Below are 14779 nucleotides of genomic sequence, written 5' to 3'. Positions count from 1 at the left end.
CCCCTGAGATCTCTTTGTTCTGTAACTCTCCCAATGCCCTATCATTGAACCAGGGCAGGACTTGCTTAGTTTATCTACCAAAATGCATCACCTCACATTTGTCTAAATTAAACTCCATCTGCCATTCGCCAGCCCACTGGCCCAATTGATCAAGATCCTGTTGCAATTGGAGATAACTTTCTTCACTGTCCACTCTGCCACCAATCTTGGTGTCATCTGCAAACTTACTAACCATGCCCCCTATATTCTCATCCAAAATCATTAATATAAATGACAAATAACAGTGGACCCAGCACTGATCCCTGAGACACACTGCTGGTCACAGGCCTCCAGTTTGAAAAACAACTCTCTACAACCACCCTCTGGCTTCTGTCAAGAAGCCAATTTTGTATCCATTTAGATACCTCACCCTGGATCCCGTGAGATTTAACTTTATACAAAACCTACCATGTGGTACCTTGTCAAAGGGCTTGCTAAAGTCCGTGCAGGCAACATAAACTGCACTACCCTCATCTACCTTCTTGGTTACCCCTTCAAAAAATTCAATTAAATTTGAGACATGATTTTCCACTCACAAAGCCAGGCTGACTGTCCCTAATCAGTCTTTGCCTTTCTAAATGCCTGTAGATCCTGTCTCTCAAAATACCTTCCAACAATTTACCCACCACAGATGTGAGGCTCACTGGCCTGTAGTTCCCAGGCTTTTCCCTGCAGCCCTTTTTAAACAAAGGCACAACATTTGCCACTCTCGAAGCTTTAAGCATCTCACCCATGACTATCAATGAGACCCACAATTTCCTCCCCAGCCTCCCATGACGTCTTGGGGTATACTTCATCAGGTCCTAGGGATTTATCTATCTTGATGCACTTCAAGACTTCCAACACCCTCTTCTCTGTAATATGTACACTCCTCAAGACATCATTATTTATTTCCCCAAGTTCCCTAACATCCATGCTTTTCTCAACAGTAAATACTGATGAGAAACATTTACTTAGGCTCTCACCCATCTCTTGTGGATACGCACATAGATGACCTTGTTGATTCTTAAGAGGCCCTACTCTTTTGCCCTTTATGTATTTGTAGAAGCTTTTTGGATTCTCCTTTGCCTTATCTGCAAAAGGATTTTGTGTCCCCTTTTTGCCCTCCTGATTTCCCTCTCAACTCGACTCCTACATCCCCTATACTCTTCAAGAGATTCACTTGATCCCAGCAGCCTATGCACATCATATGCCTCTTTCTTCCTGTTCACATCAGTGAACTAGATGGGATTTTCTGACAATCAACAATGGTTTCATGGTCTTCAGTAGATTCTTAATTCCAGATTTTTTTTATTGCATTCAAATTCCACCATCTGCTGTGGCAGGATTCGAACCCGGGTGCCCAGAACATTAGCTGAGTTTCTGGATTAAAAGTAAAGTTTATTTATTAGTCACATTAACACTGCAATGAAGTTCAGAACGCAGCACTCTAGCTCTGTAACAGCTGAGGCAACACCACAGAAACATCCTGAAGAGGCACCCAATTCGTAAAGAAATAAATCAACTTTAATTTCTTCCCCCAGTTCCCAACTTCACCGAGACATGGCTGAAGGATTAATATTAATGCACAGAAACCTCAGCACAGACTACAGTCTGCTGTCAGGGTACAGCATGGGCAAGTGTATTAAAGAGAATGTAGAACCATGTATGTAAAAACAGGACTATTGCTATACAGCCTCTTTGACCTGTTCATATCATTAGACTGTGACTAATCCATTCTTTAACTCCATCTTCCCACCTTAATGCTTCGGCCTAACAAAAATCTAACAATCTCACTTCTGAAATTTGCAACCAATCTTGTCTCAGTAATTTTCTTGGGGAGGGGGTAGAGAACAGGTTTCTAATTGCAGTTCCATCAGATAATGAAACAACCTAAGATCAAGGATTCGCTAAAGGGTGGAGCAGAATAACAGTCAGAAATTTACAGCCTTAAGCCTGCTTCAATCTAGTTGCGATCAAGCATTACAAATGGGAAGCAAACATTGGCGCAGGGGTTCATTTGGTGGCATAGATCATAGAAACCCTACAATGCAGAAGGAAGCCATTTGGCCCATCGAGTCTGCACTGACAACAATCCTACTTCGGTCCTATCCCCGTAACCTCACAAATTTACCCTGCTAATCCCTCTAACACATACATCCTGGGAGACAAAGGGGCAATTTAGCATGGCCAATGCACCTAACCTGCACTTCTTTGGACTGTGGGAGGAAACTGGAGCACCTGGAGGAAATCGACGCAGACATGGGGAGAATGTGCAAACTCCACACAGACAGTCACCCAAAAGAGAATCGAACCCAGATCCCCAGAGCAGTGAGGCAGCAGTGCTAACCACTGTGCTACCGTGCCACCCCAAATCCATCAGTATGGATGCGGGCAATAACAAGAGAAAGGCTTCCATCTCGGACAGTGTATTTCATCAAAGGGACAAATAGCAAATACTCACACAGAAGAGAACCGCAGTGAGTGCAGCCTACAATCCAGCTCATCTGGATTCTGAGTGCAGACCACAAGACATTTTACTGAACTTTGCTTACACACAAATTCCTCCAATTTCCATCCACACAATTTTTTCCCCCATTGGTGTGACTGAAGCAATTCGCACATAAAACAAGGACAAGTGAAGTGAGATGCTTGCTGATTGCTCACAACATTGACTGCGAGAGCCGTACGCCCATATGTAAATATGTCTTTTCTTTTCAGGATTTGAAGTTGATGACAGTTTTATTAATATATAAATAATTAAGCATTTTCTATATGAAGTACTAAATGTAATTAATCTTATTCATGGGGTCACAGTTAGTGAACAAAACCCAATTTCAATCTAGCACTCCACTGAGATGAAGGGAGGTCACTTGGGGAAGATCCACTCACCAGCCTGGATTGCCCATCACCAGTTTAGAGGCCAAACAGACTGAGAATCTAAAAATCTTGAACCCTGAGGGCAAAAGTGAACCCTCTTAACATTTCAATGCAATCACAAGTTCCGATCAATCTGTATGTCAGAGTACGCAAGTGCCCTAATAAAGTTACTGCCACTCTCTCCTCCAACAACAAACACAAACATTGTTAAAACAATGGTAGGCCTAACCCTTCTGCTTATTCAGAAATGCTCTCTCAGCCAGGCCACTGTTTAGAAAGTCGCAAACAGAAATCAGTCAAACTCGCTCCCATAGGGAAAGACTGACTGCCAGGTGAGCTGGACTGCCAACTAATGATTACATTTCTTGCTGATGTGTTGACTCATCCAGGGGCAAAATTCCATGGGCACCGGCCATCCAGCTGTAACCTCATCTAATTGGCTGCCCTTTGCATAGGCTTGGACAGTGAACGCCAGCATGCTGAACAAGTATGGGAGGTGAGAACGAGGGGTCAGTTTTTCCTTTTCATATCCAGGGCGATGTGGCCAATTCCAACACTCAAAACCACCACTCCAGGTTAGAATCAGGCAGCTTAGCATTGCTGGAAATCGACTGGAGCACCAACAATATCGAGGTAAAGCTCGGAGCCACTCAGGGCATCTAATCTGCCAATCTGAAACATACGGGTGTCCAGAAAGAAAATATTACAGTCAAGGGAGAGGGGAAAGGACAGCTACTCCTTCACAATTCAGAAAAGAAATGATCTCAATTTGTTAACCCAAAGTGTTTCACAGTCAATGAAGTAAAGATGCTGGTCACTGAACCCCTACAATGCAAAAGGAGGCCATTTGGCCCATCGGGTCTGCACCGAACACATTCTTACCTAGGCACTTTCGCCATAACTTCATGTATTTACCTAGCTAGTCCCCCTGACACTAAGGGGCAATTTAGCACGGCCAATCCACCTAACCTGCACACCTTTGGACTGTGGAAAGAAACCAGAGCACCCGGAGGAAACCCATGCAGACACAGGGAGAACATGCAATCTCCACACAGACAGCGACCCAGGCCTGGAACCAAACCCAGATCCCTGGTGCTGTGAGGCAGCAGCGCTAATCACTGTGCGATACAGAGAACCATCACACGCTCCAATCTTCATGCCAAAATCTGAACACAGAATTATAAGCTTGACACACTGTTATTGTTCTACGGTCTGGTGTAGAGCAGATTGACAATGACAGAACCTAGTTGAATTACATTAAAGAGGCATTGCTAGCATTATGCAGTTGCTTGGTGCAGCATTGGTTTCCATCAATCCACAATGAAAATGCTTTATTGTGTTGAATTACTTTAGCCTAAAAACAAGCCATGGTCAATTACTGTTCCTTAATCAAAAAAGCAAAAAAATAATTAATGAAGGTTAAAAGTGGCCTTCTATTCTGAAAACCACAGACACACAATCCCCACATGAATTTGCCTCTTGAGAGACATTATCATGGAATGATAATCCTATAGTGCAATAGGAGGCCATTCAGCCCATGCTGCACCGACAACAATCGCATCCAAGCCTATCCCAGTAACCCCACTAATCCCCCTGACACTATGAGGTAATTTGTCGTGGCCAACCAACCTAACCCGCATATTTTTGGAGTGTGGGAGGAAACCGAAGCACATGGAGAGAATGTGCAAACTTTATACGGGCAGTTACCCCAGGTTTGAATTGAACCCAGGTTCCTGGTGCTGTGAGGCAGCAGCGCTAACCATCGTGCCACCCACAGACCTCATGGTCAAGGAAATGTTCTATACAAACAATCTGTCTTTCTTCCTCTTCTTGAGTTCTCTGCCTGAAGGAAGGTCTGACCCACAGGCACGATCTGCACCACTGGTCGGGCAAAGAGACAGGTCCCAAATCCACCCCAGAAGGAACATTGATTGAGCTGTGTGTTGTTGGCAGTAATCTGATATCAACCAGCCGTCCAGCAAACTGAACGACCCAACACCCACGAGGAGCCGGAGCTGCTGGAGCACACTGTCCGTACATGTTGTAGCCTGGACCAATGAATAGTGATGGGAGAGATGCAAATTTCTTTACATTACACGGATGACAAGGAATCGCACACCAATAGCAGGCAGTAAGACTGGGAATGTTGGAAGGATTTACAAATTTATACTTAACCTGCTTGGCCCACTATGAATGCACCTTCCTTAGCCATCATGACCAGGATCAGGAACTGCAGTTTTGGGCTCGGAAGCAGGGAGGCTATCCACTGCATCACAAGACCACTCGTCTTAACAAGAGTCAAAAATAACCGGATAGGATCATCAAAACTTTGACAGGATAAAATGAAATATGGGAACTCTGAAGTAAAACGTGAAATAAGAGTTGAATGTCAAAAGTCTTGATGTGGAGATGGCGGCGTTGGACTGGGGTAAATACAATAAGGAGTCTCACAACACCAGGTTAAAGCCCAACAGGTTTATTTGGTAGCAAAAACCGCTAGCTTTCGGAGCACTGCCCCTTCATCGGGTGCCCTGTTCGTGAACTGAAATCCCACTCACTTGACGAAGGAGCAGCGCTCTGAAAGCTAGTAGCTTTTCCTACCAAATAAATCTGTTGGACTTTAAACTGGTGTTGTGAGACTTCCTACTGTGTCAGAAGTCTGACAGAGAAAGTGAAGGATGCAGCAGAAAGTTTATCTTTTTCTCATCTTCCAGGATGCTTCTATTCTGCAACTTCAGCATCAATGGTTAGCACCGCTGCCTTCACAGCACCAGGGACCCGGTTTGGGCTCCTGTCTGTGCAAAGTCTGCACATTCTCCCCGTGAATGCGTGGATTTCCTCTGGGTGCTCCAGTTTCCTCTGGGTGCTCTAGTTTCCTCCCACGGTCCAAAAGACATCCTGGTTAGGTGCACTGGCCGTGCTAAATTCTCCCTGAGGTGCACCCAAACGGGCGCCAAAGTTTAGCAACTAGGGGATTTTCAAAGTAACTTCATTGCTGTGTTAATGTAAGCCTAGTTGTGACACTTTAAACCTTTGTTGTGAAGCTAGTTCAAGTTTGAAGAGATATCAAACTTCCAGTATAACTCAGGAATCAGATCGGTATTGAGTTTGGAGCAGTGAAAAACCAGTAAGTTTATCATTGCTTGAAACTGCGAAGGGAGTTGGGCTGGTTAAATGCATTGACCTGAACAGGTTCCAGTGTGTGGCGACTCAGGAAATTTCACAGTAACTTCACTGCAGTGTTAATATAAGCCTACTTGTGACTAATAGACTTTAAATATCACCTAAAGCACAGTATCACATTGTCAAATCTAGTTTACAAAGTGTTGGAGAGGTGCCTTAAGCTCCCATGGCACTTCTGAAGTTTACTTAGGTGTTAAATTCAAAGTTCAGCACATATTTGCTTCCACCGTGCTGTCCAATTTAATATATATGTTTAATTGCTGAGACAGGAGCACTGAGCACACACCTGCAGCCAGATGTGTTTTATTCTGGTCTGAAGAATTATAGTTCGAGCCAGGCAGTATAAACATGGGAACTGCCCCGTTGATACCAGCAGTTTAAATATTATTATAGCATCAGGTGCTGACTAACTTGCTGTTCATTTTCGCTATTTTCTATTTTGAATTTTTTTTCAGAGACCTGCGATACTCCAAAAGTGGTTTCAGCATTAGTTCAACTTGTGTCAAATATTTCTCAGTTTAAAAGTGCTGCTTTAATCAAGAAGCCACAAAAACTCCACAATTCAGGTAATACTGTACACGTTCAATAACATGCCCCAGTACGCAAATTACCCAGAAATTACATGACCTTTCTAACACAGAAGGAAACACAAGCAGGTTACCGTAATGAGCAGTTGCCAAATTGATTAATTTCCAATTTATTTTCAGAGTAACATAATTGCAGTGTTAATGTAAGTCTATTTCGAATCGTAGACTCCCTACAGCATGGGTGGCCATTTGGCCCATTGAATCTACATCAATCACAATGCCATCCAGGCCCTATCATCACAACACCGTGCATTTACCCTAGCTTGTCCCCCAGACACTAAGGGGCAATTTAACACGGCCAAACCACCCAACCTGAACATCTCTGGACTATGGGGGAGAAATCAGAGCACCTGGAAGAAAACCCCGCAGACACGGGGAGAACATGCAGACTCTGCACAGAGAGTGACCCAAACCAGGAATCGAACTCAGGTCCCTGGCACCGCAAAGCAGCAGCGCCAACCACTGTGCCACTGCACTGCCTGAAACCTCTGAAACTAATAAATACACTTTAAAATAAAAGCGTGTGTGCAAAATCCAGCAATAATACCATGTACCCAGGTGAAATCACAGTGGTTAGCACTGCTACCTCGCAATGCTAGGGACACGAGTTCGATTCCTGGCTTGGGTCACTCCCTGTGTGGAGTTAGCACATTCTCCCAGTGTCTGTGTGGGTTTCCTCTGGGAGCTCCGGTTTCCTCCCACAGTCCAAAGATGTGCGGATTAGGTGGATTGGCCATGCTAAATTACCCCTTAGTGTCGGGGGACTGGCTAGGATAGGTGCATGGGGTTATGAGGGTAGGTCCTGGGTGGGATTGTGACCAGTGTACACCTGATAGGCTGGATGGCCTCCTTCTGCACTGTAAGGATTCTATGATTCTATTTTGAGTCTGATTTAGAAAGTTGCCATGAAAATTTGAGGTTTGATCTCCCCCTTGGTAAAACTTGCTTGTTTACACTGCCTGTGATTTCATGAGAATTAGACCACAAATAGCTGTGAACACAAATTAGCATCATCACTCTGACTCCTGTCACAAACCAACAAGAACCTGAAACACGGCAACACTGAAACTTTATGAAGGTCAAAGGAAGGGGTGATAATTCTTCAATTTTCAATCTTGTTTTCAACTGCCTCCTTCCTATTCCTAATCTCCCTTAAATTACATGACGCTCTGAAATATCCATACTCCTCTAATCCTGGCCTCTTCCCCAATTACAATTGCTCCCCCACTGTTGGCAACTGGAGTTTTGGCAGAGTTCCAGGATGGGATTTTTCTGCCTCGCTCGCCCCAAAGAGGTCAACGAACCTTTGTATGGTCCGCCCCCACTCGCTACAATTCCTGTGACAGGTGGGATGGGAATATTTCGTCACAATGCCTCATTTTATCCTCAGAGTTTATGATCCTATCCGTTTATGGCTTTATGGCGCAGTTCTAAGTCTTTCAGAACCAGAAACTCCAGCTCAGTGCTTCAATTGCCTACATCCCAAGCTCTGGAATTCCCTCCCTACTTTCCTCTGTCTCATTTTCCTCCACTTCTTAAAGTCTATCTTATTGACCAAGCTTTTGGTCACCTGATCTGATAGCGCCGATGTTGACCAGAATCATACTTTTGTCTTAGAGAATGCTCTTGTGAGCACCCAAAGATATTAAGTGGGCCTTAATGCCTTAGACTGAGGTAATTAGATCACATGGCCATTGCCGTAAGGGGTCCATTGAGAAAGATAATGCTGTAAGAGTGCGGCACGGTAGCACAGTGGTTAGCCCTAATGCTGCACTGCGCCAGGGACCCAGGTTTGACTCCCAGATTGGGTCACCGTATGGAGTCTGCACACTCTTCCCGTGTCTGCGTGGGTTTCCTCCAGGTGCTCCAGTTCCATCCCACACTCTGAAAGACGTGCTGATTAGGTGCATTGACCCAAACAGGTGCTGGACTGTGGCGACTAGGGGAATTTCACAGTGACTTCATTGCAGTGTTAATGTAAGCCTACTTGTGACTAATAATAAATAAAACTTTTAAAAAACTACTCAAGGAAGAAGGGATCTGCTTTGAACATGAATAGATGTCCTAGCTGTACCCTGCAAGACTCTTTACACAGTGAACTACAAACCTCTTTCCACTTCTAGCAAACCCGTGTATCAACCAGTACTCTAGAGATCAGCTAGCTGAGTTATTACTACTGCTAGCACCCACCCACCCCGCTCACACCTGGAGCCCCAACTCAACTCCTAATGCACCAATGTTTGCATTGGTAGTCTTTCTAAGCCAAACTGCACACTTGTGTCCTTTCTGACCTATTCTCCTGCCATTGGGTCAGATAGTCTCTTACCGGTGAACTCTTTTTGAAAGATCCAATGTCAGGGATAGTTCTGGGAGGATACTGGAGGACGAAGGCACTCTCTTGAAGCAGATGCTTTACCTACCCATTCACCAAATCATTTTATAGCAGACACACCAATGCTGATCATGACAGATTGTTGTACTTCCAAGGGCGAGATAGTCACAAGCCCCGAGTTAATGTCAAGCAGAACCAGCTGAAAGATATAGCTTCACCAGAAATGTGCCTTAAACCTCAAATCTCAATCTCCTTCACCAGCACAAACCTAAATGTTTCCACTCCCACTGCACCAATTTGGGGCCCATTTTGACCTTTGACTCCGTACTCATCAGCAATTGGACTACGATAGCCGCCTTGAAGTTTATTCAGACAGTTAATGAACATCAAGATAATGAAGCTCAATCCTAACTCTCCTCAGCAGGGAACTAGATTTTCATTCAAATCCATGTTCAAAGGGTGGTACAGTGGTTAGCACTGCTGCCTCACAGCGCCAGCAACCCGGGTTCAATTCTGACCTCGGGTGACTATGTTGAGTTTATACATTCTCCCTCTGTACGTGCATGGATTTCCTCTGAGTGCTCTGGTTTTCTCCCATAGTCTAAAGTCATAGAAATCATAGAAACCCTACACTGCAGAAAGAGGCCATTTGGCCCATCGAGTCTGCACCAACTACAATCCCAGCCAGGCCCTCACCCCATACCCCTACATATTTTACCCGCTAATCCCTCTAATCAACGCATCTCAGGAAACTAAGGGGCAATTTTAACATGGCCAATCAACCTAACCCTTACATCTTTGGACTGTGGGAAGAAACCGGAGCGCCCGCAGGAAGCCCACGCAGACACAAGGAGAATGTGCAAACTCTACACAGACAATGACCCAAGCCAGGAATCGAACCCAGGTCCCTGGAGCTGTGAAGCATCAGCGCTAACTGCTGTGCTACTGTGCCGCCCCCAAGTTGTGCGGGTTGGGTTGATTGGCCATAGTAAATTGCCCCTCAGTGTCAGAGAGACTAGCAGGGTAAATGTACGGGGATAGGGGCTAGATGGGATTGCTGACAATGCAGGCTCGATGGGCTGAATGGCTTCCTTTTGCCATGCAGGGATTCTATGATTCTAAGGGCAGGAAATATGTGTTGTGTTAATCCTAATGTTATTGGCTGGGCAATGAAGATGGGGTTGTAATCCTATTCCCAATATCATTACGTCAATATTATTGAAAACATGTTTAAATCGTTGTGGCCATTATTCAGTATTATTACTGGCCAACCTACTGCAGCTTCAGGCAAAAATCCAAAGGAAAAACAGACTAAGTTAAAAAAGACACAAGTCAGGAGCGTGGTAGAGTTTGCTGCCTGGGTCGGAACAGTTGGATGCAGCTGTAACGATGCTCCGGAAGTTCAGAACAATTCGCAGCAAAAGCAGTCTGCTGCTTGATCAGTTATCTATTCACCACTAGCTGACTGTGGTTGTGGCCTTCACTACTACAAGTGCACTGCAAGCACTCATCAAGGCTTCTTCGACAGAATCCCCTAAATATTCAATCTCTACCATTGAGAAGGATGAAGATTGCAGGTGCACGGAAACACCACCATTACAACGTGCACCCAAAGCCATCAACTATCCTGACTTTTCCATTCCCAATTCATTACTGGATCAAAGTCCTGCAGCTCCCTGCTTGACAATGTGTGGGAGTGTCTTCACCCTCGTGGTCTGTAGCATTTCAAAGTGATAGCTCGTCACCGACCTGAGATGGCCAACTAGAGATGGCCAACGATGGTCACGTCATTAATAAAAACAGAAACTGCTGGAAAAAATCAGGATGGCTGGCAGCATCTGTGGAGAGGGAAAATAAAGTTAACATTTCAAGTCCCTCAGACTTCTTCAGCCCTGGAGAGGTCACACAGACTCAGAAAATTAACTACACTTCTCGCTCCACAGACGCTGCCAGACCTGCTGAGGTTTTCCAACAGTTTCTGTTCTTATTTCGGATTTCCAGCATCTGGTCTTACTTAATCGGAATTTTGAGCATTGCTTCAGCTGGTTTTGTCACACTCGCTCAGTCCAGAAGTTTGCACAGTCTGTCTGCCAACTACAGGGTAACAGGGTCCTACCCTGACGAGTCCTGTACAGGCAGCACGGTGGCACAGTGGTCAGCACTGCTGCCTCACAGCACCAGGAACCTGGGTTCAATTCCCGGCTTGGGTCACTGTCTGTGCGGAGTCTGCATGTTCCGCCAGCGTGGCATGTGTTTCCTCTGGGTGCTCCAGTTTCATCCAAAAGACGTGTTGGTTAGGTGCATTGGCCAGACTAAATTCTCCCTCAGTGTGCCCAAACAAGCACCGGAGTGTGGCAACTAGGCGATTTTCACAGTAACTTCATTGTAATGTTAATGTAAGCCTAGTTGTGACACTAATAAATAAACTTAAAACTTTAAGCTCATCATCCAAACAAGGGGGCCAGATTTGAAAAGTTACCTCTGATTCTCTCTCCACAGAAGCTGCCAGGTCTGCTGAGTGCTCTCAGTATTTTCTGATTTTATATCTGAAATGCGAGAGCCCACGGACACAAGTACATTTGCACCTCATGTCCTCAGAGCTCCTCAAAGGGCTCAGCAGCCAATGAAGTGGTCATTATTGTGATGAATACTGTAATAAGTGTCATCATCATTAGAACAACCTAAAGCCAATGTGGATTCAGCTAACCACCCAAATGTTTCTCCCACCAACTTTTACAGACGCACCATAAAAAGCATCCTCTCCAGACGTATCACAGTGTAGTATGGCTCATGCTCTTTCCAAGGCCATACAAAACCACAAAGGGACGTGAACAAAGCCCAGTCCAATCATTCAAACCAGCCTCCCATCCACCGACTCTGTCTACACTTCCCACTGCTTCAGAAAAGCAGTCAGCATAACTAAGGACCCCACGCACCCTGGGCATTCTCTCTTCCACCTTCTACTGTACAGAAGTCTGAGATCACGTACCAACCGACTCAAGAACAGCTTCTTCCCTGCTGCCAGACTTTTGAATGTACCTCCTCGTATTAAGTTCATAAGCTACAAGAGCAGAATTAGGCCATTCGGCCCGTCGAGTCTGCTCTGCTATTCGACCATGGCTGATACGCTCCTCATCCCCATGTTCCTGCCTTCTCTGCATCACTCTTCAACCCATTACCAATTACAAATCTGTCTAACTCCTCCTCAAATTTACTCACTGTCCCAACACCCACTGCACTTTGGGGTAGCCAATTCCACAGATTCACAGCCCTTTGGGAGAAGTAGTTTCTCCTCGACTCGGTTTTAAATTTGCTACCCCTTATCCTGAGACTATGACCTCTCGTCCTAGAATGTCCCACAACAGGAAGCATCCGCTCCATGTCTACTTTATCCATACCTTTTATCATTAAGCTTATCTTTCTCTACGCCCTGGCTATGACTGTAGCACTACATTATAGATAAATCATTGGAAGGAGTACTAAGAGATAGGATCTACAAATACTTGAATACAGAGGGACTTATAAGGGAGAGTCAACATGGCTTTGTGCATGGTAAGTCATGTTTAACCAACCTATTAGAGTTTTTCGAGGAGGTTACCAGGATAGCGGATGCAGGGAAGGCAGTGGATGTCGTCTACATGGACTTCAGTAAGGTCTTTGACAAGGCCTGCATGGGAGGTTAGTGAGGAAGGTTCAGTCGCTAGGTCGACATGGAGAGGTAGTAAATTGGATTAGACATTGGCTCAATGGAAGAAGCCAGCGAGTGGTAGTGGAGGATTGCTTCTCTAAGTGGAGGTCTGTGGCTAGTGGTGTGCCACAGGGATCAGTGCTGGGTCCACTGTTGTTTGTCATCTATATCAATGATCTGGATGATAATGTGGTAAATTGGATCAGCAAATTTGCTGATGATACAAAGATTGGAGGTGTAGTGGACAGTGAGGAAGGTTTTCAAAGCTTGCAGAGGGATTTAGACCAGCTAGAAAAATGGGCTGAAAAACGGCAGATGGAGTTTAATGCAGACAAGTGTGAGGCTTTGCACTTTGGAAGGACAAACAAAGATAGAACGTACGTGGTAAATGGTAGGACACTGAAGAGTGTAGTAGAACAGAGAGATTTGGGAACACATATGTAATTCCTTAAAAGTGGCGTCACAGGTAGATAGGGTTGTAAAGAGTGCTTTTGGAACATTGGCCTTTATAAATCAAAGTATTGAATATAAGAGTTGGAATGTTATGGTGAGGTTGTATAAGACATTGGTGAGGCTGAATTTAGAGTTTTGTGCACAGTTTTGGTCACCTAATTACAGGAAGGATATTAATAAGGTTGAACGAGTGCAGAGAAGGTTTACAAAGATGTTGCCGGGACTTGAGAAACTGAGTTACAGAGAAAGGTTGAATAGGTTAGGACTTTATTCCCTGGAGCGTAGAAAAATGAGGGGAGATTTTATAGAAGTGTATAAAATTATGATGGGTATGGATAGAGTGAATGCATGATGTGGGTATGCCGGCGTTGGACTGGCGTAAACACAGTAAAAAGTCTGACAACACCAGGTTTTAGTCCAACCTATTTATTTGATAATATTCTCACAAGCTTTCGAGGGGTTACCCGCATTCACCTGACGAAGAGGGTAACCCCTCGAAAGCTTGTGAGAATATTATCAAATAAATAGGTTGGACTAAAACCTGGTGTTGTCAGACTTTTTAGAGTGAATGCAAGCAGGCTTTTTCCACTGAGGCTAGGGGAGAAAAAAAACTAGAGGGCATGGGTTAAGGGTGAAGGGGGAAAAGTTTAAAGGGAATATTGTGGGGGGGGGGTTTCTTCACACAGAGAGTGGTGGGAGTGTGGAATGAGCTGCCAGATGAAGTGGTGAATGCGGGCTCACTTTTAACATTTAAGAAAAACCTGGATACATGGATGAGAGGAGTGTGGAGGGATATGGTCCAGGTGCAGGTCAGTGGGACTAGGCAGAAAAATGGTTCGGCACAGACAAGAAGGGCCAAAGGGCCTGTTTCTGTGCTGTAATGTTCTATGGTACATTCTGCACCCTCTCCTACGACCAGTATACTTTGTGCATATCGTGTATAGCACGCAAGAAACAACACTTTTCACTGCATATCAATACATGTGATAATAAATCAAATCAAATTGTCACAGTTAAATATAAGAAACTCCAGCTCGAGGTAGTTTAAATAGAGCTCCTCCCACCTCTCCCCCAACAACATGCCAACTTGTAACACACATGGTTATTTTCTGCACGGATGGAAATTCTGATATTGTTACAGTGCTGTTGTAGCTAGAGCTGTGCTTCTGCCTGTAAATGTGCCTTGAAGTAACACTGTACAATACTTCCCACTACCGTAAGGAGGTTGGGAATCAAGGACACTTTATATTCAGCACTTTAACTGTTGTGCACCCTACCCCGTGCGTATGTCCCCCAATCTCTCTCTGTCCTCACAGGAGAGCGTTCGCAACCGGCCCAAGCCTCAAATTTTAACTCACATTGCAAAAAACAAACACTACGCAAGAGCACACAGGATGGTAAATATCCCATATTTTCCACAGATAATGCAGTTTCAGAAGTTATCAACAAACTCCTCGCTTTAAAAAAAAGTTGCCAAGCGTTACCAATAAAAAAAATTCACTTACCCACAATCACACACAACACATCAACTAACACGAAAATATTTCTCTTCTCGAACATCTTGCCAGGGATTGAAAGGTTGGCCACGGTCTTTCTGAAGCTGCGATATTTAAGAAAAGCAAGAGACTTTTTAGGAAG

General features: G+C 44.7%; 1 protein-coding gene across 1 annotated transcript in view; it reads right to left on the bottom strand.

Annotated features, from left to right (window-relative positions):
* LOC145358605 (phospholipid phosphatase 2-like) overlaps positions 1-14779 on the bottom strand; it is a 125702-nt gene that overhangs the window by 110284 nt on the left and 639 nt on the right. Inside the window, exon 2 of the mRNA XM_080212799.1 lies at positions 14647-14741. Within this exon, the coding sequence (XP_080068925.1) occupies positions 14647-14701 (55 nt within the window). The 5' untranslated portion in view covers positions 14702-14741. The remainder of the gene's footprint in view (positions 1-14646; positions 14742-14779) is intronic.

This window comes from Carcharhinus amblyrhynchos, chromosome 26, assembly GCF_965287045.1.
Source record: "Carcharhinus amblyrhynchos chromosome 26, sCarAmb.v2.hapA, whole genome shotgun sequence".
In the NCBI taxonomy this organism is placed as follows: Eukaryota; Metazoa; Chordata; class Chondrichthyes; order Carcharhiniformes; family Carcharhinidae; genus Carcharhinus; species Carcharhinus amblyrhynchos.
This window is presented reverse-complemented; position numbering and strand designations above follow the sequence as displayed.